The sequence below is a fragment of the Vulpes lagopus genome, chromosome 5, assembly GCF_018345385.1.
Source record: "Vulpes lagopus strain Blue_001 chromosome 5, ASM1834538v1, whole genome shotgun sequence".
NCBI lineage: Eukaryota > Metazoa > Chordata > Mammalia > Carnivora > Canidae > Vulpes > Vulpes lagopus.
In genome coordinates this window covers 68,450,169-68,474,061 of record NC_054828.1, presented here as the reverse complement: position 1 = coordinate 68,474,061, position 23,893 = coordinate 68,450,169, and the positions used below count along the sequence as shown (strand labels likewise).

Below are 23,893 nucleotides of genomic sequence, written 5' to 3'. Positions count from 1 at the left end.
CCACTACTCTCTGTGCCAACCCAAGATCCCCTCGGGGAGGCTTCCCCTGGAAAGGGTGGGTTATTGACTTGATTTGCCACTAAAAACAGGTCAACAGGTTAAACCTGGGGAATTCCAGCTACAGGAAAGGAAACTGTGCTACCTGAAAGAATCTTGGCATCGGGGACACCTGGTGGCTCAGTCGGTTAAGTGGTTGCCTTTGGTTCAGGTCATGATCCCAGGATCCTGGGATCAAGCCCTGAGTCTGGATCCCTGTTCAGCAAGGAGTCTGCTTCTCCCTCTCCCTCTGTCCCTCCTCTCCACTCGCGCTCGCTCTCTGTCAAATAAATAAAATCCTTAAAAAAAAAAAAAAAAAAAGAAGGGGAAAAGAAAAGAAAAGAAAAAGAATCCTGGCACCTGCTGAGCAGAATGCTGCTACTACCAGGTGTTGGGCCCCGACCTTCTGAACTCAAGGGATAGCATAATCCCAGTCATAGGAAAAGAATTCCCGTTTTAAATTTCCTTTTTTTATTCTAAATAAAAACCACACTTTGTGCCAAACAATGGAATATAAAAGAATCAGATGTACGATTTTAGACATCTACTATTTGGGAAGAGAAGTTTACAAAATATACAAAACTTTACAGCAATAGATAGTAAACACTTAAATATTAGGAGGTCAGTACTTATTAATTTAATGGAAGGAAGTTAGACGTCAACAACTCTTGGTTTTATAAGAGACTTTCGCTAGTGGAGGTGGGAAGGGGGGTGGACTGGACAGGGGCAGGGTGTTAAAGAAACATTGAAATCAAAACAGTTTCATTTTCATTCTGATGTTAAGTTTTACGGAGAGTGATCACCAACGGTGTGTGTGCCCTGCACGTCCCGGCTCTCCATGCGGGGCTGAGGCAAAAGGACACGTGGGGGCCTCCAGATGGCACAGACTTCTCCACACAGCCCACTCCCACGCCAACAAAATCAGTGTCCACCTAGAAAAGGATTTCAACTCACTTCCAACGTTGAGTAGTCTCAGGGATAGGGCACAGCAAGAGGCCAGAAGACGAAGAAAATTCATCAGTAGCAAAACCTGACTGGGGAGAAGGTAGTTAAGCCCAGAGGTCTGTCCTGGAGACAAAGGGGTGCTGACGGGGCAGAAGGGAAGAAAGTCCAAAAGAACTTTTACCCATTTCCTGGTTCTTAAGGGTCACCGGGGCCCAACCCGCACCTCCTCTCTCTCCACCTGGCCGTGAACTATAGAGACCCCCTTGGTCTTAAAACATAGAACCAAATACTAAAATACAGCAGAGCTTCCCGGGGGGCACGGTGGCATCAGTGAGCCACCAGGGGGTCACAGGAGAAGCGGGAGACGGGTCCCCTCCCGTGGCCACAGGCAGCCTCTGCTGTTGATCCAATGCGCCACACAAGTATCACCTTCTGCCCTTAAGAAACGGGTTGGGAATAGCCTCGTGCTTGCTTTAATGCTCTACAGTCGCCACCTTGAAATTCTTCATTTTTAAACAGAGGGCTCTGCAAATTATGTAGCTGGTCCTGAGTGCAGAACAGGAAAGAGGAAATGGAGAAGACGAGACATTCAGGGGGCGGAGAGAACCTCAGAACGACACAGCAGGCTGCTAAACCGGGCTCCCGAGGCACAGGGGGCCCCACAACAGGGGGTTGACAAAAGTGTTAAAAACCCAAGATAAAACGAACACCTTCGACCAGGTATCCCCAGAGTGCCCTTTGCCACAATACCGAGTTTCAAGTAAAACAGTTGAGAAAAGGGTGAGCTGGAGGCAGAGGCAGCAAACATGGACCCCAAGCAGAGGGAGGGGTCTGGGGCAAACAGGGGGACAAGCAGAGGAACGGGGTTCGGTCAATGAGCCTCACAAGCTACTGACCTGCTACATGTCTGATTGCAACCAGCCAGGCCACCCTGATCAACCAACCACGTGGCCTCAGGAGGCTCAGGGGGTGCAGTTTTTTTTTTTTGTTTGTTTAGTGTTTCAGGGGCAAAGGTTCAAGGATTTGCTTTTTTGGTTTACTGGCAAAAAGGGAAAACTTCACAGTTTCGGATTAAGTACACAGACTACCCAGCATCCACGATGCCTCCTGCTAAGGAAAAGGGTTTCTCTGGCATGCTGACGCACTTGCAGCCACCTGGCTGGGTTCCAGTAAGTACCGCCTCTCTCAAACCTGACCACTGAAAAATCGGTCCTCATCAATGGTCTCGGAGGAATCACTTAGACTCGAGAAGCTTTGCTAAGCTTCTGTGATAAGCTTCTGTGATAAGTCCAAGATACTGGACTGTGGTCCCTTGCACGTTCTCCTTCTTAAATTCCCAACGGTCAGTGTGGGCAAGAAAGGGAGAAGCCCATCAGGAATGAAAGGGCTCAGCACTGCTTTCCTGCCAAGAATAGGGTGTAGACGGCGAGAGGTGGCCACTCGTACAAATCCCTTCGTGTACCAGTCACCAGAGAGCCACGCACCCCAAATGGGAGGCTTCCCGACTTAGGGCCAGGGAGGAAGGCAGCCAGTCCGACGGGGACGGAGCTCTGGCTTGCCTGTGTATCTCAACAGAGCTTCCCAAGTTTAGGAAGGATGAGGCAAATGTGCAAAAAAGGTCCTTCAGTTAACTTGTTCCCCTCAACCCAAACCCCAATCTACTCCATCGCAGGGAGGAAGGGCCTAGGAATTCAATCGGCCCCAAGGGTCTAGGACTCACAGCCATTAACTACGGGCTTAGTTGGGCTTATTCTTCAAGAGACTATCTGGAGAGAAAGTAGAGGATTTGCTTATTTAAAGGCATGACACCGCCCCCCCCCCCCCCCAGTTCTAGCCCCCATCTCCCAAATCTCTGGCCAGGACTGTCCCCAGGAATATGGCTACTTGCTGGGGACAAACTCCTTTTCCTGAAGTCACTTATCTGAAAGAGATGCTGGGTAACATGTATATAAAAGCAAAAATAAATAAATATCAATGTCCAAAAAGGCTTTGTGAGTTAATTAAAACCACTTGCTTGTGAAACAGCCCAGGGTGCTGCTGAGTCCCACCAGGGGCAGTGTCAGGGCCTAGGCCAGGGACTCTCAGAGCTCCCCGGGGCAGCGTGAGGTAGAATGAGTTACTGAGGTGCTACCTTGTGAATATGCGAGATCTGAGGGCCTCTCCCTCAGGCTTTCTTGGGGCGGGAATGGAGCCCACCAGCCCCAAGGACTGGGCCCACTCCACCCCAGCCACCTCGGGTGGACCCGAACCAGCTGCCGTCCTGTGGCGCCCCCTGGTGGCGATGCAATGACAGATCAGGATAAATTCCAGCAGGTCAAAGGTGAGCTGCCAAAGCTGCGGCCAGTTAGCACAAAGTAAACAACAGGTTACCCTGGGACAGACGGAACCTGAACGCACCTGAACGCACATCCCGCTACACACCGCCAGTTACTTGGGTCCCTCCCACCCCGAAGGCCTCACAGTCCATCACTCCTCCACCTCACGGGGCTTCTCCTCTACACCACAGGTCAAACACACTCCTAGGTGGGAGACTGGATGTCGGTTAAGGCAAGGCTGCTGCTGTCGAGAGACATCCCCTCCTCTCCACCAGGAAACTCAAGGTTGACGGAGGTAGCCAGATGGCAGATGACGTATCAAAGGGGTTCCCTGTCCTCTCGGCCACACAGGGAAGGCTTGACAGCCTGGGCTACAGCTCCATAAAATCAAATTTCTTTGGAATTGAGGAGAAAAGAGACACCTCCCTTCCTGTCCCAGCAGGCTGCCACTTCCGGCGGCGCCACAGGACACCTCTTCTGACTGGCAAGGATTCATCCTGAAGCTTTCTGACCTAAACAGAAAGCTCTGTCCCCAGTTTGGATCTAGCTGCCAAAAGATTTTACCATCCCGTCAGCAGATGGGAGCAGGCACCTCTGGCCCACCCGCCCTTCCCCTGCTGAGGGCGAGGCCTAGACCCAGAGGCGAGCTGCCCTGCTGACGAGTCTCTTCTCAACGACCACATTCCCAAAATCTCTCATAGCTGGGGGTCCCAGTTGGAAATCTGGCAAGAATACCCACAGTGAAAACCTCTCTCCACCTTCCTCTATTCAGTGAGGCTGTTGGTTGGATTCTTAGCAGCATAAAACCTATCAGTAAACTAAAACTTGAGAGGCTCGGAGAGGGGATCCAGTTGACACCAACTGCCTAAACAGATCCCAAAACCATCCTCCAAAGAATAAAAAACACGGCCCTTCGTGGGCAAGAACAGGTAAGGAGGTAAACATGATAGGGCCGTTGCTTCTCAAAAAACAGTAACAGCTCGTGTGCTCTTTCTTCTTTTTTCTTCTTTCAACACAAGACAGAACAGAACTCCTAGCAAGGCAAAATCGAAACTTCGGCTGGAGGGGGACCAACAGCCATTAGAAAACCTACGTCCTGGCTGCCGCCTGGGAGCTCCCCCCAGCCCTGCTGGGACCCAGTCAGCTGTCCGGGTTCTTTTCCGCCTCTTTGGAATGGATAATGTACATGAAGGTCTGCTCGATGGTGAAGTCGGGCGGGAGGCTGCCCTTGTGCACGCCCACATGCTTGCTCATGAGGTTCAGGGTGGAGCTGTAGTGGCCGCAGACAGTGCAGCGGTACATGAGGGCCCCCGAGTGTGTCTTCAGGTGGCACTTGATGGTCGAGCGGCCTCGAAAGAACTTGTGGCACACCTTACACTGGTACGGCTTCTCGCCCGTGTGGATCCGCCGGTGGTAGTTGAACTCGCTTGTGTGGGCAAACCTTTTGCCACAGACCTTGCAGCTATACTTGCTGTTCCCAGGCTGGCCCTGCAGAGCCAGCTCCTCACTCAGGAACTCCTCTGCTGGCAGCTTCCGCTTCTGGAGAGCTGGGTGCTGTAGCCCCAAACCGGGCCGCGCGTCAAGGCCACTGTTGCATTTGTGCTGGCTGAGATGGTAGCGATAGGCAGCCTCCGACTTGAAGCTCTGGCTGCACAAGTGGCAGCGGAAGAGGGCGTCTTCGAGGCTTTGGTGCACGGCCATGTGCTTCTCTAGGAGATGCCAGTCCACAAAGCTGTTTGCACACACAGAGCAGGAGAAGACTGAGATGCCCAGATGGGACAGTGTGTGCCACATGAGGCTGCAGAGGTTGAGGTGGCGCTGGTCGCAGACGCTGCAGGCCTGGCCCTTCAGGTTCAGATGGTCAAGGACGTGCCCCCGCACCACGTGGAAATCTTTGGCCAGCGCCTTCCCACAAGCAGCACATTTCAACTCTGCCGAGGCCGCCCCCGAAAACAAACCCAGCTTCCCAGACAGGGGATCGTTGGGGTGGACGATGATGTTGTTCTCAAATATCCCATCCCGTCGGTGGAGGGTCAGCTGCCACTGGGTAAAGAACTTAGTTTCACACATGTCGCAGGAGAAGAGGAAAATGCCAATGTGGGATAGAACATGGGTCACCCGGGAGTTCCGGTCCTGGAAGTGGGTCTCGCAGACCTTGCAGTTGCCGGTCAGCAGGTCCACGTGGTCCCGAGCATGCTGTCGGATCAGCTGAATGTTGGGCTCTAGAACTTTCTTGCACACCTGGCAGGGCATGGCCTTATTCTCTCGGTTGTCATTCTCTCCAAAAGTCAGCTCATCCTCACTGTCGTCACTCAACTCAATCACCTCCTCGGCTGTGCCTATCTCCTCAGTGGGGTCTTCAAACTGCAAGTCATCATCCCCCAGGTCGTCCAGCTGGAGCTCATCCATCTGCCCAAAGCTGGGGTCTTTGGAGTGGTCGCTATTGCTCAGACAGGAGTTGGTCCCGGTGGTAATGTCGATAGCGTTGTCCGGGGTGAAGAAACTGCTTTTACTGAAGTCTCCATTGCTCTGAACTTTGTATGGCTGGCAGGAGCTCGTGCTGGTTTGGATGCTCATGTTGACAGTGCCCAGGACCGGCTGCGTAGTCACCACACCAGGAGCGGGGGTGAAGGGGGCAGGCGCGTCGTGCTCTTCCGTCTTTGGCGGCAGTGGCTGCTGTGGCAGAGGCAGGCTCTGGTTAATGTCACCGGTGACGTTTCTCTCTTCCTCTTTACAGCTTCCCCCACCATCACTGGGCAACACGTAGTTCCTATCAGGCCCAAAGTGCTCCCCCGCACCCCGGAGGTCTCCGAGGGGATAGGCGGGTTCTGCTGAGCTACAGCTCTGGGTACCGGGGTGGCTCTCACCGGTGCCGCTCAGGGGCTTGGCCACGGCAGTGCTCTCCAAGTCAGGAAAGGTGGAGTGACAGGCCCGGAGCAGGTCCTCCATACCCAGGCGCTCGGCGACCTCGTAGATGACCCCAACATTGATCAGGTCTGTGAAGAGCTCTGACGTGTAGACGAAGCTCAGGATCTTCTCAAAGTTGGCGGGCGTGATGAAGTCTACCACGTAGGTCCTGGCAGCATCGAGCCCCGTATTGAGGAAGAGGTTCTGGAAGTAGCCGGCCGCACAGGCCAGCACGGCTTTGTGCGCCGGGAAGGAGCGGCTCCCCACCACAATGGTGACATCGCACATGGTCTCGGAGAGCCGACACTTGTTGAGTTCCTTCAGCAGGTTGTTGGGGTGGTTGGTGCTTTGCAGTTTGATCCGCATGCCCATCTTAGCAGCTCCGATGAAGTTGCCTCTGTATCAGCACAGTTCATCTGCGGACAGTAAAAGGAAGAGATGGATGGCCAAACACATCCCTGCAAGTGAGGAGCTCGGCGGAAGAAAATACCACCGGGTCGGAGGGTCTCCAAGCCCCGGGTGGGGGTAGGAGTGAACGGGCTTGGGGGTTCGGGGCTTGGGGTTCGGGGCATGGCTGAGCTGCTCAGTGTGCACAGCAACCCCTCTCCCCGCATACTCCCCAGGGCAGAGCTGTTACGTCGAGATCCCAAAGTACTAAAACAAATCGGACAGCGTCATCGTCTTTAAGAGTCGGGAAGAGAGGTGGTGGGCCTGGGCGGACAGAAGCTAGAGCCCTGGACCCTGGACCCCGGCCACAGGCAACCGCCCAGACACAATCTTTCACTTCATTACCTGGCAGGGGCTCGAATTAATGTCCTAACTTCTTCCCCAGTGTGAGCCCTATCTCACTGGGCACATTCACTTCTCTTACGATGCCAAATGCCATACAGGTACTCAAACACGATTATTAAAGTTCCAGTAGCTGCTGAGGGCAAGATAAGGTCGCTTTCGATCTTTCCGTTTCTTATGGATGCTCTGTCCTTGCGGTCCCTAAGTCAACCTCTCACTCATTCAGGAGTGTTGACCTCTCCCTAACCTAAGCTACCTGCCTGTTTCTTGTCCTACCATAACCCAGGGCCGACCGGATACTGCCGTGACCGCCTCCCGACGCTGTGGATGAAGCCAAAGTACCCGGGGCCCAAAGCAAGCAAGCTGCATTCACCAGGGATGGACTCCGGTTTTTTCCTGCCCACCCTTTTTGGGATCTACGCCTATGTGGACCAGAACTGGAGACTTACTAGATGCCCTAGGAAGGGCATCTAATCCTACAGGCAAGACTCCTAAGGACCTGCGGGGTCCCACTGCCCCCCTTGGAGTCCCGCCTGCGGACCAGCTCGTCCCGCAGCCTCGCCGCTCGCCCGCGCGCACAGCCCCGCACCTCACCGCCCTCTACTAACTCCCAACTTTTTCTGGGGTCCAGGAAGCTTCTGCGCATTGCTGGGGTGGCAGCCAAGCAGCTCCCCGACCCCCAGGCCGCAATCAGGCGGGGGCCCCGGGAAGCGGGGGGGACTTCCGAGCGGGCCCCCCAGCAGCCCGCGGTGCCGCAGGCTCCCCCCGGGGGCTCGAACCCAGGAAGGCCGCTGGGTCGCTGGGTCGGGCTGGGGCTCCATCGAAGGCCACGGAGCACCTCGGTGCGGCCGCACACGGCGGGGCCCGGGCGCCCCCGGAGCCAGGGGATGCGCGGCGGGGCCGGCGGGGGGGCGGCCTGGGGCGCGCAGGGGGAGCGCAGCGGCGGGGAGCAAGGCCGGGCCGGGCGGCGTCGGCGGGGGCAGCCCTCGGCCCGGCCGCGCTTACCGGCTCCGCGGCGCCCGAGCACCATCGCCGCCGCCGCCGCACACAAAGGCCCCGGCCCCCCGTGCCCGGCCCGACGAGGAGGCGGCGCCGCCGGCCGCGGCCAGACTCTCCATCCGCCGCGCCGCTCGCCGCGCCGGCCCGGGCCGCCCCCGCCGCCCGGCCCGCAGCGCCCCCCGCCGTCCCGGAGGAGGCAGCGCCCCCCGCCGCTCGGCCGCAGCGCCCCCCGCCGCCTGGGAGGAGGCAGCGCCCCCCCACGGCGGGGCCGGGACCCCAGGGGGCGGCGCCGCGGCCCCACACTCCGCCGCCCCCAGCTGCGCGGCCCGGCCCCGGCGCCGCACCGAGGTCCTCCGTGGCCCTCGATGGACCCCCGCCCGGCCCCGCCTGCCCCCCACCCCCCGCGCGCCCCGCCCCCTCCCCCTGCCCCCCCCCGCCCCCCCCCACCCCGGCCCGCCCGGCCTCGCCACGGCGCGAGCAGCTGCGGGGACCTGCCTTCCCACCCGTCGCGCTCTGATCTACCAGGCGCCGGCCCTTCCCTCCTGACCCCGGGCCCTGGAGGAGTGGGCAGCACTATCCCGACTCTAAACTCTCATCCTCTGCCCTGTCCTACGTCTCATAGTACCAGAAGCTTCTCAGAACGTCCACTATTGTAGTTTTTTTGGGGAAAAAGATTATTTGATTAATTCGTGAGCGCACTGGGCTGAGAGCGTCCTGGAGACAGGGCTCCGTGGTTCTGGTCCTCCTCGTTGAGGTGCGCACCGCGACCACAGCTTCCTGGGCCCACAGGTGCTTCGGAAAGTGAAAGAACAGGTCCTTGAGGCCTGGGCCCCTGGTTCACCCCCTCCTGAAAATTTCTGACGCCCCTCCTCCCACCTAGCTGGCCAAGGAAGGAGTCCCACTGCACCACTGCACCTCGAGAGCCCAACCCTGTTTCCTGAAGCCTGTCCTCCCTAAGGGGAACAGCGTTTGTCACCCCAAATATTGTCCTCCCTAAGGGGAACATCATTTGTCACCCCAAATATGCCTCTTTGGCATAAGGACTATTTTAGGCTGCTTATTTTTATGAACCAGCAGACACAGGAGAAGCTCTGAAATCAGAATAAAAATTACATTTATGAGGGAAACCTCCATTTGTAAGGGTGTCTCTCTGCCCCAGAAGAGAAGAACCACTAGATCTCTAGAAACTCTCCTCGTTGGAGAAGGAGAACTTCAATCTGCATAATCACCATCCCCTTATTTGCTGTGCTTGGCCTGAAAACCCATCTTCTTGGGCTCCCAACCCCCAATATCTTCTTTTGTCTTTAACTGGATATGGTATTTAAGGTGGTGACTTAGGCCATTTTAGGGCATTGCAGAGTTTTCCTGAGCTTCTCCCATGTATATAGGAGGTATACTTGTCACTAAACTTCTGTTTTTCTCCTGGTAATCTGTCTTTTACTGCAGCATGTCTCAGCCAAGAACTTAGAAGGGTAGAGGAGGGTGGCCTGGATGGCTCGATCAGAGAAGTGTCTGACTCTTTAGTTTCAGGTTCAGCCCTGGTCACCATCTCAGGGTCTTGGGATCCAGCCCCATGTAGGGCTCCACGCTCATCATTGGGGAGTTAGCTGAGACTCTCTCTCTCCCTCTCCCTCTGCTCCTCCCCCCACTCATGCTAGAGCATGCACACTCTCTCTTTCTCAAATAAATAAATCTTTAGGAACCCTGGGTGGCTCAGCGGTTTAGCGCCACCTTCGGCCCAAGGCCTGATCCTGGAGACCCGGGATGGAGTCCTGCATCCTGCTCCCTGCTCCCTCTGCCTATGTCTCTGCCTCTTTCTCTCTCTCCATGTCTCTCATGAATAAATAAATAAAATATTTTTTTAAAAGTTTATACTGTTTATACTTGCGATACTATGATTTATGATAAGAAATATATATATCTGATGTTTGTGCTCATTTCTGACAAAGAGCTCCTAAAACCATTGGAATTTCCTAAGTGATGAATATCATAGAAGTGTCTTTTGTTATGTTGTTGGGTGGTTTGGGGCACCCAAGGATGGGGGCTGGAGGTTTGCTAATCAATTGCTAATGGCCAATAATTTAATCAATCATAACCATGTAATGAAGCCCCATAACAATCCAAAAGGATGGGGTTCAGAGAGTTTTCTGGGTTATGAACACATGCATGTTCAGGGAGGGGAGAGTGGTGCACTCAGAGAGAATGTGAAAGCCCCATGCCCCTTTGCCTGTGCCTTGCCCTATGCATCTCTTCCATCTGGCTCTTCTGGAGTTACATCCTTTTATAGTAAACTGGTGATTTAGTAGGTAAACACGGTTCCTGAGTCCTGTGAGCCACTCTAGCAAATTAATCAAGCCTATGGGGAGACTTGTGGGAACCTCCAGTCTGTAGCTGGTAGATCAGAAGCATGGGTAATAGCCCAGACATGAGATGGCGTCTGGAGTGTGAGGGGTGGTCTCAGAGGACTGAGCCCTTAAGCTGTGGAGTCTGATAAAATCTCCGGGTAGATGGTGTCAAGGCATTGCTTGGCGTGGCGAAACCATCCCTCCACGTACATTGGAATTAGTCCAGAACCTTTAAGACCGAAGTCTTTTTAAGGTAAATCACCAAACAGGGCTCCAGGATGGCTCAGTCATCAGACTTTGACTCAGGTCGTGGTCTCAGAGTCCTGGGATCAAGGCCCTGCCTTCGCATCCTGCTCCTCACCCAGCTCCATGAGAAGTCAGCTTGTCCCTCTCCCTATGCTCCCCTCCTGCTAGTGTGCACTGTCTCTTCTCTCTCACAAATAAAAAAATAAAATATTTAAAAATAAATAAATAGGGCAGCCCTGGTGGCACAGTGGTTTAGCGCCACCTGCAGCCCGGGGTGTGATCCTGGGGACCAGGGATCGAGTCCCGCATCAGGCTTCCTGCATGGAGTCTGCTTCTCTCTCTGCCTCTCTCTCTCTCTGAATAAATAAATAAATAAATCTTTAAAAAAATATATTTAAAAATACTAAAAAAATAAAATAAATAAATAAGGAGCACCTGGGTGGCTCAGGTCACGATCCCCGAGTCCCCAGATCAAGCCCCACGGTGGGCTCCCTGTTCATCGAGGAGCCTGCTTCTTCCTCTCCTCCTGTCCCTCCCCCCGCCCACCCTCATGCATGCGCGAGCTCGCTCTCTCTCTCACCCTGGCTCTCTCTCTCTCAACTAAATCAATAAAATCTTAAAAAAATAAAATAAAATAAGTAAAGTCAATCACCATGCAATCCCAGTAACGCACACACACAAAGCTAAGTGGAGAAGGGCCAGAAATTCAGTCAAGGTCTTTTGGGTCAGGTCTCCTTAGGTACAACCTCTTAACAACAGGAAGAGAGCCAGGATTTCTTCACACATTCTCCAAGTACAAAAACAAAACAAAAAAAAAAACCAGGAATCTGGCTTAAAATTTGGCTTCATTTTTCCTGGAATCCCCAGGATTGCAATTTTTGTCAGTCCCACCAGAGAGCAACCTTTCTGCATTTATGCTCCTCCTTGGCAAAGCACTTGAGTCCTCTAAGCACATGCGCCCATCTCCTGAGTCTGAGCTGTACCAACTCTTGAAGCTTTCGTGACCCAAATAAATTCCCTAGAATCTGCAAAAGCTAAAACCTTGTAGATAGATACTTTTGAAAAGCCAGCATGATGATTCACCGAAGAAAGGCTTGAGGCTCCGACAGGAACATTCTTTGACCTCTAGCAATAAACCTGACCCAGGGGACACTGAGTTGGACTTTCTCTCCACCTCCCACCCCACTGTACTACCGTAGGTCCAAAGTTGCCCCATTTAGGTCCTTGGAAGAGAGAACTTTCACTGGGGTGAAGGACCTGTAGGAAGCAACCTTTGGCTCGGTGGCACTGTCTCCTCACTGCCTTGGGCGAGTGCAGTGTTGACATTGTATCAGGCGGTTCGGGAGCATGGCCAGGCCCTGCACCAGACTAAAATAAGGAGTCTGAGGATTTCCCAGGCTTTCCCTCCGGATACAGAACACCCCTTCGGATCCCTGGGCTGTGGTAGTTGGCACATGAGATACATAAAAGACACACACACCTCATCTCAGTGCCTTGCATATTCTGTGGACCTCTAGACCAGCGCTACGGGGGCTGGTATCGATTGCATTGCAGAGGAGTCTGGAACAAATGTCTTCCCCTTCAAACAACTAAGATGGCCAGTTAACACTGAAGACAGCTGCTCCCTTCTTTCTCAGTCTCTGTAGTCACTTCCCCATCCATGCCCCATCCTGGCAAGACCAAGCGTTGTTTGTTCGTCCACAACCCTGCTATACCATGAACCATGTATGGGTCGCCGTCTGTTCCATGACCTGTTCCCGGACCCCTGCTTGACATTTGGAGACAGAGAAATGGTGCAATTCTATAGATTAATCCTCCTCTGTGGCTGGGTCCTTGCACAGCCTTGGCCGCCTTGCACCATCCACGCCTTCACCCTTCTCTACATAGAGTCAGATTCAAGATTGCTGTCTCCTAGGCCCATCCTAGAAATACAGACAAGCCATTCGGAATATGTTTTTCCTTTATCCAAAGCTAATCTGTGAAAGTCTTTGAGTGCTAGATACCATCTTCCAAATTCACTGATTTATTTTTTAATTACTAAATAGGTCTTCTAATACTACCTGTATGAAGCACTGACTAAGACACTGTTGGGGAAATCGGTACATGTACAAAATAAAGATGCTTCCATTTATATATGATACATGTATGTGTGCACATCATAAATGTGTATGTGTGTATGATGTAGCTGGAAGAGTCAAGAAAGAAAAACCCACCCACCGGCCAAACAATTGCATCACTCTAGGTCACATGTGAAAATCCTTTATTGTTGAGTAGAGAGAGACATCATATTTTTAACAAAGGACACTCCAGAAACCCCGAGGAAATGTATAGTCAATGTCCACTGGGGCCGAGGATGCTCACTCTGCAGTTTCTACATCACAGCAGGATAGAGGGATGGAGAAGGCATTAAAGCACAGCCGTGTTACAAGAATGGGGGAAAGAAAGGGAAGGAGGAGCGTGTGCAGCTGGCAGTTGGGAGAGCGTAACAGGTGTCTTCATGATGCAGCCCAGGGATCCAGAAGTAGAGAGCTGAGGACCAAAAAAAATGAAATCACATGCTCTGTCTTGTAAAATTCCCACCGACCACCAGCTGGGGAAGTAGGGGTATGTGAGTGGGGGGGGGAGATATGTAAAGGGAGGAAAAGAGAACAGAAGAGAACAGAAGAGAACAGAAGTCTTAGCCCTCAGCTTTCCCTGTAGCCTTTGAACTAGAGGACTGAACCCTTCTAACCACAGGAGCTTGCCCTTTCCCCGTTCTGTGTTTACTGTGCTACTTAGAAACACCCCTGTGCATGGTCTGTGGGTCCCTACACTAGATTCCTATCCTACTCGCATCCCCATGAGCCAGGAATACACACAGCCCTATCCAGTGTGCTCTGGTGCTAATGCTCCCCCCAGGCTCACCCATGGCCTCCTCTTTCCAGAAACCTCCCAGAGAAAGCACAGGCCCAGGGATCACCTCCTGTGTTAGCAGTTTCACATGAATGAAATAAGATGACACAATGATCTGTGTTGCTCCGTCTCATCTAATCTTAAATGCCAGGCCCCGGGGACTTGACGTGCTGTTCCTCCTGGCGCCTCGCGGGTTGAGAACGCTCCATCAGTGGTGAGATTATGCAGGCTGCGATTATGCCAGCGGCCCCTCTGAAAGAGCCTGGATTCACCAGCGAGCATTAAAAGAAGGTTTCTACAATGCACTTGTTTTCACCATTTGTATAAAATACTACGGCAAATTGCACTGTAATTATCTTTATGGCCGATGCAGAGCGCCGGGGAGAGTGTGTCATCCAGATATAGCTGCCCGTGTAATTATCTGGCGGTCGCAGAACTGAAATAAGCATCTAATGAGAGCAAAATGATACGGTGAGTACCGTGTAATCAGCGAGTTACGGTTATTACGGCTGCGTGGCCCTCTCGCCCGACCGAGCGGGGCCAGACCCGGTCTCGGGCCCCGGGGCCGTGCGCCCGCAGCCCAGGCTGCCGTCGTCGAGCGGGGGAGCGGGAGTCTCCCCGTGGTCACCCGGCTCCCACTCCCGTGCTTTCTCCCCCCACACCTGCTCCTTCAGAGCTACTGCAAAGAAGCTGTGGGCTGGGCTGCAAGGCCTGGGGGGAGCTGGGGCTGCGACAGCCCTTCCGTGCTGTGACTAGACGCTTCCCCGGGGACTCGCCGACCCAGGGACCAAGCGAGACATCCGTCAGCCCACCCGAGCCCAGGGTCCAGCCCAGACAGCTCCACGCAGACAGACCAGAGCCCGCCAGGGGCGACACTGGGGCTCCCCCGCCTCCGGACTGATCCCAATGCTGCCAACACACAGCCTGTGCTCCGTGTGCCAGGCCCTGTCCTGAACACTTTACCTACGATCTGTCCTCAAAACCACAAGCCTGCAACCTAATATGACCCTCATTTCTCAGATGAGGAACCTGTGGCACAGGAGGGTTATGTAACTTGGCCGAGGGGACACAGCCAGGGAGCTGCAGATCCCAGATTCAAACCCAGGCTATGCTCTAAGGAGTTAGGCTACGTGGAGGTACTGAGATATGGTTTCTGGTTACTCCCCATTAAATTTCAGAGTTCCTTGCATTTCTTCCTAAATCACGCTTGTGACGAATTACACACTAGACCCAGTCACCCGAGATCTGAATGATCCACACAGTTTCTGCCTACCTAGGAGGCCGAACACTCAACCCCTGTGAGTTGGATGTGGTGCCTGTTACTACCGGGTGCTGCTACCTCCAGCTTGTACAAGACGATTCGAGAACGGAGCCCGAACAACAGGAGCTGACCATCCGAGAAGCCACAGGGTCAACCCCTCGCTCCCGTGGCCCACCACCCCTGCCTACTCGGGAGTCAGCCAGGGTCCGTGACTCAAGGGAAACAGGGGCGTGTGTGCGTGCATGTGAGTTCGGTGTTCTTGCAGACAGGTACGCAGCTCTGGGGGCTGGCGTGTTGGACCAACAGTGTGCTGGCCGCTGGCCATGTATTTTAGGACAAATTTATGACTATAAATGCCTGTAGCATCAGACGAAATGTCTCTCCGGCTCCTCCCCCTTACACACGCACAGTCCCCTCTCCTAACCAATAATCCTTACCTTATTCCGCACTGGGGGGATACTGGAGGGTGCCAAAGCTGGGGACCTTCTCTTGGTTTACATCAACAGGAGTGTCTGAGGTAAAATAAACAGTGTAGTTAGGAGGGGTTTTTCTGAATGTGACCTTCACCCTGACCCAGTATCAAAGGGCTAGCCATAAAAAAAAAAAAAAAAAAAAAAAAGGGCTAGCCATGAAGGGCAGCATTGGGAGACAGAGTCAGAAAACAGAGGCATGCTGTGTTTGGGAGATGGGGGCAAGAACAGCCCCCACCCCTCCAACTCCTTCCCAGCTGCAGCAGGACTATCTTATGAAGGTCTCCCCGTTGTGTTCCCAGGGACATCTGGACTGTGGCTCCAACCTGATTGGGTAGAAGGGCTGAGGAGCCCTCACTATAGCTAAGAAAAGTCCTGTCTTTCCCTCTGGTGACAAGTATGAGGCACTTGACTTCTGCCGAATCTTTGCTAGTACCCTAACCCCTCCCACTGTGCCCTCACGCGCTCCTACCTGGCTGGATGTTCCTCTTGCCCATAAGTCCCACGAAGAAGTCATGCATGTCACCTGTAGAAGAAGGGCCGACGTTGCCAACAGTGATAATGAGGGTAGGGGAGTGTCAAGACTTCCAAGATTGGGTTTCTTGGGTCTTTATCATGCCACAACTGGACTCCCCAGTCAGCAGGCTATTAGCCACCCTCTCTTCCCACCTCACCCTCTCCACAGTGCAAGAATTCTCTGCCCCACCCCCCCCAGGTGTCTGGCTTAGAGTCTTCACAGCCACCAAGAGGTTCTCTTGCTTCTCAAAGACCAGCTGATGGAGAAAGAGTCCACCCCGCTCATCACACTGTTTCCTCCTGGTACCCAGTGGAGCCCATAAGCCCATGCCCTGGTGCCCATGAGCTGTTGCAGCTGGCATATTGTTTGTGCCAGCTGAGACAGGGCCAGCCAGAATGGCCACTGGGCCCCATGCCCATGGAGCTCTAGCAAACGGTCAGCAGAGACAGGGAGGGAGAAGAGGCTACTCACGTTTCTGGGGAAGTGGCGATTCCTTAGGATCTGTGAAAGCAAGAAGAGTGTGTCATTGGGGAATGGAACCTGGAAAGGAATGGTCAGAGGGTGTTCAGAGCACAACCCGCAATTGTTCACCAAGCCATCGCCCGTCTCCATCCCACCTGAAGGCTCTTCTCAAGCCTATTTAATCATCAGAATCCTGCCCCCCATCCCCTTCTCCCCAGGGCTGCTTCCTACCCACACTAGCCTTGCTCAGCATTTTGAGCAATCCTTCCAGAGAGACTGAGCCGCTGTCATAGAGCTTCCGGAGCAATGACGGGGGCAACTGGTAGAGGTCCGAGTCCTTTTAAGGGACAGAAACAAAGAGGGCTGAGGCAGGAGGCTCACACCTGATCCATTCACCCCTCCCCACAAACCATGGCCTCTTCTTGAGCCCATTACAATTGAACCCGACATCCTGTATCTTTTGGGATTTCTTCTGGTTTACAATGGAAGAGAAGTGGGCTCTCAAAGTGTGGTCCGGGGACCAATAGCATCAATAGCACCACTGCCATAGGCTTCTTAGAAATTCCTAATCTGCATCTCCGTCCTACCTGAGACCTACCGAGAAGATCTGCATTTCAACCCGGCCCCTGCGGTTATTCACCTGCACAACAAGATTGGAGAAGTAGGGGTAGAAGGAGCACATCGGGCATCCCTGTAGGCACACCAACTGTCCCAGTTTGCCTAGGACTCTGAGCTTTCCTGGGATATGGGCTTTTCAGTACTTAAACGGGTGGTCCTGGGAAAATTGGGATGGTTGGTCACTCTATCTCCCAAGCTCAAAGGGGACTGCGTCTTGGGGCTCTCTCCCAACTGCCTCCACCTCCCAGTGAGAAGGGCCATTGGCTCTGCTCTCCTTGGCACATCAGGAGCCAGTTTCCTGGGGATATGGTTGCCCTGCTATATGAGGGAGCCACAAAGTCCGCCACTTTCAAGAAAGGAAAGGACAAATAGATAAATTTATTTATTTTATCTTCTCCCCCACAAATAAACCTCATTCTGGACCTGCTGCCAGGCAGGGGCTCTTCATTGTGTTGGTGATTTTTTTTTAGCAGTTTGGGCACCGCAGGATGGTTGGTGGGCACACACCCCACAGCCAGTTAACTGCAGCTGCAGAGAGATGATGCCAATGATCACGTTCGGAGATCCTCACCTTAGTCTCAGCAGTGCCTCCCTCTCCAGAGCCCAGCTGTCCTTGGGCTGCCGAGCACAGAGCACATCTACACAGGATGCACCCCTGCACACACCAACCCCGTCGCCCAGCACACATACCTCCTACCCTCTCCTCACCCCCACTTCCCCTGTCCTCACACACCATTGGGGAGAAGGGGTAGGATGACAACCTCTCCCTTTCATTGACCAAGGGGGACCAGGTCTTGAAGTAAGCTTGTCTTAGAAAAATATATCCAGGGGTGCCCAGGTGGCTCAGCGGTTGAGTGTCTGCCTTTGGCTCAGATCATGATCCCAGGGTCCTGGGATCGAGTCCCACATCGGGCTCCTCCTCGCAGGAAGCCTGCCTCTCCCTCTGCCTGTGTCTCTGCCTCTCTCTCCGTGTTTCTCATGAATAAATAAATAAATAAATACAATCTTTACAGAAAGAAAGAAGAAGAAAGAAGAAAGAAAGAAAGAAAGAAAGAAAGAAAGAAAGAAAGAAAGAAAGAAAGAAAGAAGAAAGAAAAATATATCCAGATATTCCGACTCTCTCCATATGAAACTTTGGACTCCAAACATAATGTCCAATGCATACTTGGCATTCCTTGTGTATTTTTTTTTAGATTTTATTTTTTTTTATTTTTTATTTTTTTATTTATTTACGATAGTCATACACAGAGAGAGAGAGAAGCAGAGACACAGGCAGAGGGAGAAGCAGGCTCCATGCACCGGGAGCCCGACGTGGGATTCGATCCCGGGTCTCCAGGATCGCGCCCTGAGCCAAAGGCAGGCGCCAAACCGCTGCGCCACCCAGGGATCCCTAAGATTTTATTTTTAAGTAATCTCTACATCCAATGTGGGGCTGGAACTCAAGCCTGAGATCAAGAATCGCATGCTTTCCCGACTGAGCCAGCTGGGTGCCATATTTTTTTGTATTTTTGAAGTGGTTCTAGTCTTTTGGATCCGGTGCAACAGCCACCACCTGTAAGTCTGCGTGCCTATCATGCCCTGGGATGCGTAGGGTTGAAGACTGACTCCTCTCTTTGCCCTGCATATGGCTTCCTAGGCAGCCACTTTTCCCAAATTGTTCAAATATCCTGCCCACCTCCTGTAATGAGATGCTAAACTGATCCTAGCTGGAGAGGCAGTTGGACTTCACACACTGAATTTGTAATAAGTTCCACCTATAATCATCTTAAAAGCATGTGTACCAATCTAATTGCTGTCATTTCAAAATCTTAAAAAGAGGGACAGAGGCTCTTACAGACGTGCCTAGAGACACCCTCTGATGGATACATAACTCAGGTAGCCCCAAGCTGCCTCCCAGCCTCCCCTCAACAGCCACGGGCCAGGCAGAGTGCAGCTCTCTGCCAGGTGGGCACTGCAGAGGGGCGCCTTACCTTGCTGTGGCCCCCACCAGGCACCACTTGCTCCTGTGAGTCCTCACAGACAGCCCCAAAACTGGAAGCCAGGCTGATGGCCAGGATGGCTGCAAACAGCAGGGCACTCCGCATGGTGCCTAGGAGGGCAGAGGGTCGGGACAGGAATGAGGGGAAGAGGTTACAACACAGGTGCAAATGCAGGAGACAGTCGGCACCTGTCCTGAGCCTGCTTCCCCAGCGCCCCGTCTCTCTGGCCAAGCCCTGGTCTGGGGGAACATCTCTGAGCAGGCAGGCCAGCCCCTGGGCTCAATTGCCCTGCTCCCCCATCACGCATCTCCCGACGCTGAGCACCTGGCAATGGGCAATGTGGCAATAGTGCCAGACTCTCGTCTCCAAGCAAGAGAGATTCGCAGGACACGCACAGTCTGGTCTGTCTTCTTAGTTAGCCTGAGGAGGGACTCGGGACTCTGCTTTCCAGCACCAGGTAACCCAAGACTTAGGCAAAAGTTTCTAGGATGGGAGCAGTCTGAAGCCACAGGCTCCAGACAGTCCTGGTTCTCTGCCCCTGTGGGTGCTTTCTGCTCGTCCCAGGGCCCTGCTCCCGGATCAGAGGCCCCACCTCTGTTCCCTCGGGTCCTTTATCCTCTCCCAGCTCTGGCCTCTGGCCTCTGGCGCCAGCCCCAGCCCATCCAACATTCTCCCACTCGTGCCTACCTGTGGAGCAGTTCTGAGCCGAGGGCAGCTGGTCTAACAGGATGGGGGGCCAGCCGGGAACACTGGCCACTGCCCACGCACAGCACACCGCCTGGGTGGAGAGAACCCAAGTGGAGGGGATCTGAGGATGTGGCAGGAGCTTGTGGCTCCCAGATAAAGGCTCTGGGAGGGTCTGGGGGAGCCGGGGGAGGGGCTGTGAATCACCAATCCCAGGGTGGCTGGAGGGGAGGGGGGAGGCTGGTGGAGAAAAAGGAGGATATAGGCTGCAGACACACACACACACACACATGCACACACACACACACACACACACACACACACACACACACACCACCCCACAAACCCTGCAGCGTGCTGGAGTTAGCCAGCAGCCCACTTTCCAACAGCCCCTGAGCTGGGCATACTAAGGAATGGTGTCATCTCTGCTTTGTACCAAAATTTCCACGCTCAGTAGGAGACTCTGTTTCCTCATTATTCACCCTTCAGACTCTACTGCCAGGCCCGCAGAATTTCAGGCAGGTACTTCTCTGGCCAGGACCACCCCCAGGACAACCAGACCCAGGCCCCTGAGCAGTGGGAGGTGAGTCTGGCTTCCCTTCCTGCCCCCATTTCTCCCTCTGTCCTTCCAGCTGCAGCTGACCCCTCACCTAGGCCCTCAGACCAAGTGAAGGTCGGTACTTCTCCCCTGCTACCAATGCAGAAGCTTCCAGTGTCTGTCCCCCTCCACCACTTCTCCAGCGCTAATGCCTCCTTCCCATGCCACTGCTTCTCGACCCCTGAATCAACCTGATTTAGTGCATCCTTCTAGAATTCTAACTTCTACCCCTCCTGCTGGGAAAGGAGGAACAGAACACGGTGGCGAGCTGTCTCCCCATCCTCCCCAGCCCCGGCCAGCCTAGCACTGATCTCCACATTGCCTCTTTTTATCATACGTGTTTTCTCCTCTCTAATCTGCCTCCCCGCAGCCCAGGCATCTTCTCCCTGACATTTCAAGTCTCTCTTTCATGGCCCACTCTGTTGGCTCATGGGGCTCCCTTTGTACCCAAGGTAGAGCCCCAGGGGACAGTCAGAGCCAGAGTTGGGACAGAAGGAGAACCAGAGAGAGAAGACCTGCTCAAGGGAACGGGCTCGGGGTGGGGGCAAAGTGAAAGCACTTTCAGAGCTGTTGGGCATTTCCTATTTTTCAGGTGAGGAAATTGGCTCCCTCGGGAGAAGGTGAGACTCTTGATCTCAGGGTCATGAGTTCAAGCCTCACGTTGGGGAGAGAGATTCCTTAAAAATAAAAGAAATCTTTAAAAAGTTCAGTCCTGTGCTCCACAATATATAGTTACTGGAGAAGAGCCACAAATTTGGGGGGTGTTGTTGTTTTCATTCCAAACCTCCCCTTCATTTTACTGCACTAGTAGGAACTTTGACCAGTAGGAGAACAGTTAACTCTCTCAGAGGGAGTGGTGGACCCTTCTCTGCGAGACCTGGAGACCTGGACCTTGCGCTCTTCTACTGCTTGGGCTGGGAAGAGAACTGGCCGTTGCGTATTTGCTACAGAGACTCCCGCTCACCACTGCCTTCCCCAGTCACCCTACTTAATATGACCACCCTTTCACACTCCATATCCCTCTTCTGTTTCTTCTCTTCATTTATTACATCCAATATTCTAAATGTTTCACTTATAGCCTGTCTACCCGCACACCCCCCTCCCCACCTCCCAGAATGTCAGCATTACACTGGCAAGGACTCTTGTCTGTTCTGGTTACTACTGGATATCCCTAGCTCTATAGTGTTTGGCATATTTTAGGTACTCAGTAAAATTGATTTAACAAAACAGGAAGCCCGAGCCTGCCTTCTTGCTCTGCAGCCCACGGGGTGGATCCTCCTTAGAGCCTCTCAAGTGCAGCTAGGGTCCTGAAATGCCCTCTACACTCCCAACACCCCCACCCTGGGACTTGAGCCATATGGAAAGAAGTCACTCTGTACATGGCCCCATAATCACGCTGCAGTGAGGGCAGCAGCTGAGTCTCAAGGCCCCATTATTATGGGAGAGGCTAATGGGGTCTCATTGGGAAGCCCGGGTGGCTCAGCGGTTTAGCGCTACCTTCAGCCAGTGGCTGATCCTGGAGACCTGGGATCGAGTCCCACATCAGGTTCCCTGCATGGAGTCTGCTTCTCCCTCTGCCTGTGTCTCTGCCTCCCTCTCTCTCTCCCTCTCTGTCTCTCATGAATAAATAAATAATATCTTTAAAAAAATAAAGCTTCCCATTTTCCAGCTAATTACAGCGCTGTATGGGCCAAGCATGGGCCAGGACCCTGGGTTGGGAGCCTTTGGTGGGATGAGAGATAGAAGCTAGAGCCTATTTACATGTAAATGGCACGATAGGGTCATGCCTTTGAGAAGCTCAGGTGCAGTCCTAATTGGATGCAGCCATCTCCTACCTCCTCTCCTCCCCCTATCAATCTGGGGAAGTCCAAGCTGGTCCGGCTGGATGGAAGGGGGGGAAGCAGGGAGGGGAGTGTTAGATGTAGGGCTGAGGACGAAAGCCTCCAGGGTCCCATCTCTGAGGTCTGAGGCAGCCTCTCTCCACCCCCAACCCCCCATCCCTGCCGCCATGCCCTGAACCAGACAAGCAGGGCTTCAGCAAAGGTCCACCATGAATAATGTCCTTTGATGATGCAGCATCTCACAGAGGATGGCAGGAGCCAAGGATGGGGGGAGCAAGGGGATGGCAGGGAGAACTGGTCACCCCTTGATCTCTGGGATTAGCAAAGACTTGAAAGAGCTAATGCTAAACTAAGCCAGAAAGGTGATGAGGGAGGGAGGCTTTGAAGGCCTAGGCAGGCACGGCTTCATCCTGCCCACAAACCGTATGCCAAAGGCGTGGAAAGTGCATGTTGCAGCTCCAGAACACCTAGGTGGTTTTTCCCTTGACACTTTTCCTTTGAGCCACATCTCAGACAGCTGTCAGTGACCTGGAGGAGTGGGGTCCCTAGCAGGTCCTCCCTCTGGAGCTCTCCCTCTTCGTTGCTGGGGTGGGCTGGAGATGAGGCCAGGAAAACGTGTGTTCCTTGAGTTGCACTGCGATGGGGTTTGTGGCCATTCCCGGGGTCGAAGCAGGCGAGGGGAGCATGTTGTGCAGGCCGGATGACCCGCAGACGTCCAGCACGTGCACAACCAGGGCACAATGGGGACAGACGCCTCGGCATCCTGGGGGCATCCTGGGGGCGAGTCGTGGGGTGGGGAGGGAGAGGCGAGCGTGCAGGACCAGGAGAGTGGGAGGAGGGCAGCTTCGGGGTCCTGCAGGGTCCTGGGGGGGGCGGGGGCGGGCCCAGAGGCTGCCCCCAGCCCTCAGCAAGGAACTGGAGGAGCCTCTGCTTTCCTGCAGAGGAAATGGACTGAGCCAGGGAGACTGAGGAGAGCTGGCCTGAGCTGAAGTGGAATGGCTCCCCGGGGGGCTAGCCAGGCCTTGGGGTCGTGGGGCTGGCTGAGCAGGGAGGCCGCAGAACTGCACCTCTGGGGACACGCTGCAGTGACCCAAGCTCTGCAGCACAGGTGGGGCATCTGAGCCCCTGGAGGCTCCCCCCTCAAGTAGGCCCCAGAAGAGAAGAGGGGCAGAGACAGGAAACTCAGGAGCCCCCAGCCTTCCTCAGAGGAGCACCGCCAGTGGAGGGAGGGCAGGGGAGACTCCGCTGGCCTTCCCCCCCCTTCCCCAGCCCAAGAGCTCAGGAAGGGCAGCGGGATGGGGAGCAGCAGCTGCACAGCCTCCTGAAATTGCTTCTGCAAATGACCAGACACTTCACTGGGTAAGTGACGACAATTTGGGCCCTGGGAGCAGGAGGCGAGGCGGAGCAGGGGCGGGCAGGCTCTGGTGGGCACCCCTGCCACACTGGCCCTCCGGCCCGGTTCTGGGAAGTCAAGGGGGTGCTGCGGGAAGACTGACTCAGGACGCAGCCCCCCCACACACACACAGCCGGGGCTGAACCGGCTCCGGCTGCTCCTAGTGCTCCCGATGCTCCCAGTGCTGGGGGTGGGGCAGGGGGGCTCGGCGGGGCGAGGTTGAGGTGCAGGCCGCAGGAGACGCTCCTCCTCGGGCTCCCACTGCCCAGGCTGCAGGCAGAGGGAAAGCTGGACCTCAGGGCTCTGAGAGCTTGGTGGGGGAGACGGGGAGGGAGGGAGGGATGGCGCCAGGAAGGAGAGACATCCAGAGGCAGGAACAAAGGCCTCACGGAGCACGAGTCTACATTTTACTGCAAACGCAGGAGCTGCTTGTTCCCTAAAGGTAGCGACAACAGGGGTGGGAGAGCCTGAGCCGAGCAGAGTCTATAGGAAACGGAGATTAAGGGGGAGGGGAGATGTCCAAAGCATTATACACTACATTACGTGTCACTATTAGAGCCCACGGAGATGGGACAACGAGATGGTGTGAGACAGCT

At 54.2% G+C, this 23,893-nt stretch overlaps 2 protein-coding genes across 5 annotated transcripts; both read right to left on the bottom strand.

Moving 5' to 3' along the window:
* Window positions 1-796: 796 nt before the first annotated feature.
* On the bottom strand, window positions 797-8,128 carry ZBTB39 (zinc finger and BTB domain containing 39). 2 transcript variants are annotated; one of them, XM_041756703.1, is made up of 2 exons: window positions 7,998-8,128; window positions 797-6,619 (listed from the first exon to the last, which is right to left on the bottom strand). In XM_041756703.1, exon 2 carries the CDS (start codon window positions 6,573-6,575, stop codon window positions 4,437-4,439), a length of 2,139 nt encoding a protein of 712 aa, XP_041612637.1. In that variant the 5' UTR covers window positions 6,576-6,619; window positions 7,998-8,128; the 3' UTR covers window positions 797-4,436. The 2 variants fall into 2 exon arrangements, with proteins under 2 accessions (XP_041612637.1, XP_041612638.1); XM_041756704.1 differs by lacking the exon at window positions 7,998-8,128 and adding an exon at window positions 7,587-7,602.
* A 4,711-nt stretch (window positions 8,129-12,839) lies between these two features.
* Window positions 12,840-21,591, bottom strand: TAC3 (tachykinin precursor 3). Of its 3 annotated transcripts, none has more exons than XR_005987949.1 (8): window positions 19,469-21,591; window positions 18,773-18,891; window positions 16,416-16,521; window positions 16,194-16,223; window positions 15,678-15,731; window positions 15,173-15,247; window positions 13,542-13,923; window positions 12,840-13,111 (listed from the first exon to the last, which is right to left on the bottom strand). XR_005987949.1 is itself a non-coding variant. In XM_041756231.1 (7 exons), the coding sequence occupies exons 1-6, from the start codon at window positions 19,755-19,757 to the stop codon at window positions 15,174-15,176; spliced, it is 672 nt and encodes a 223-aa protein (XP_041612165.1). In that variant the 5' UTR covers window positions 19,758-21,591; the 3' UTR covers window positions 12,840-13,111; window position 15,173. The 3 variants fall into 3 exon arrangements, 1 of the variants encoding a protein (XP_041612165.1); XR_005987950.1 differs by having other exon boundaries at window positions 13,542-13,736; XM_041756231.1 differs by lacking the exon at window positions 13,542-13,923.
* Between the last annotated feature and the right edge of the window lie 2,302 nt (window positions 21,592-23,893).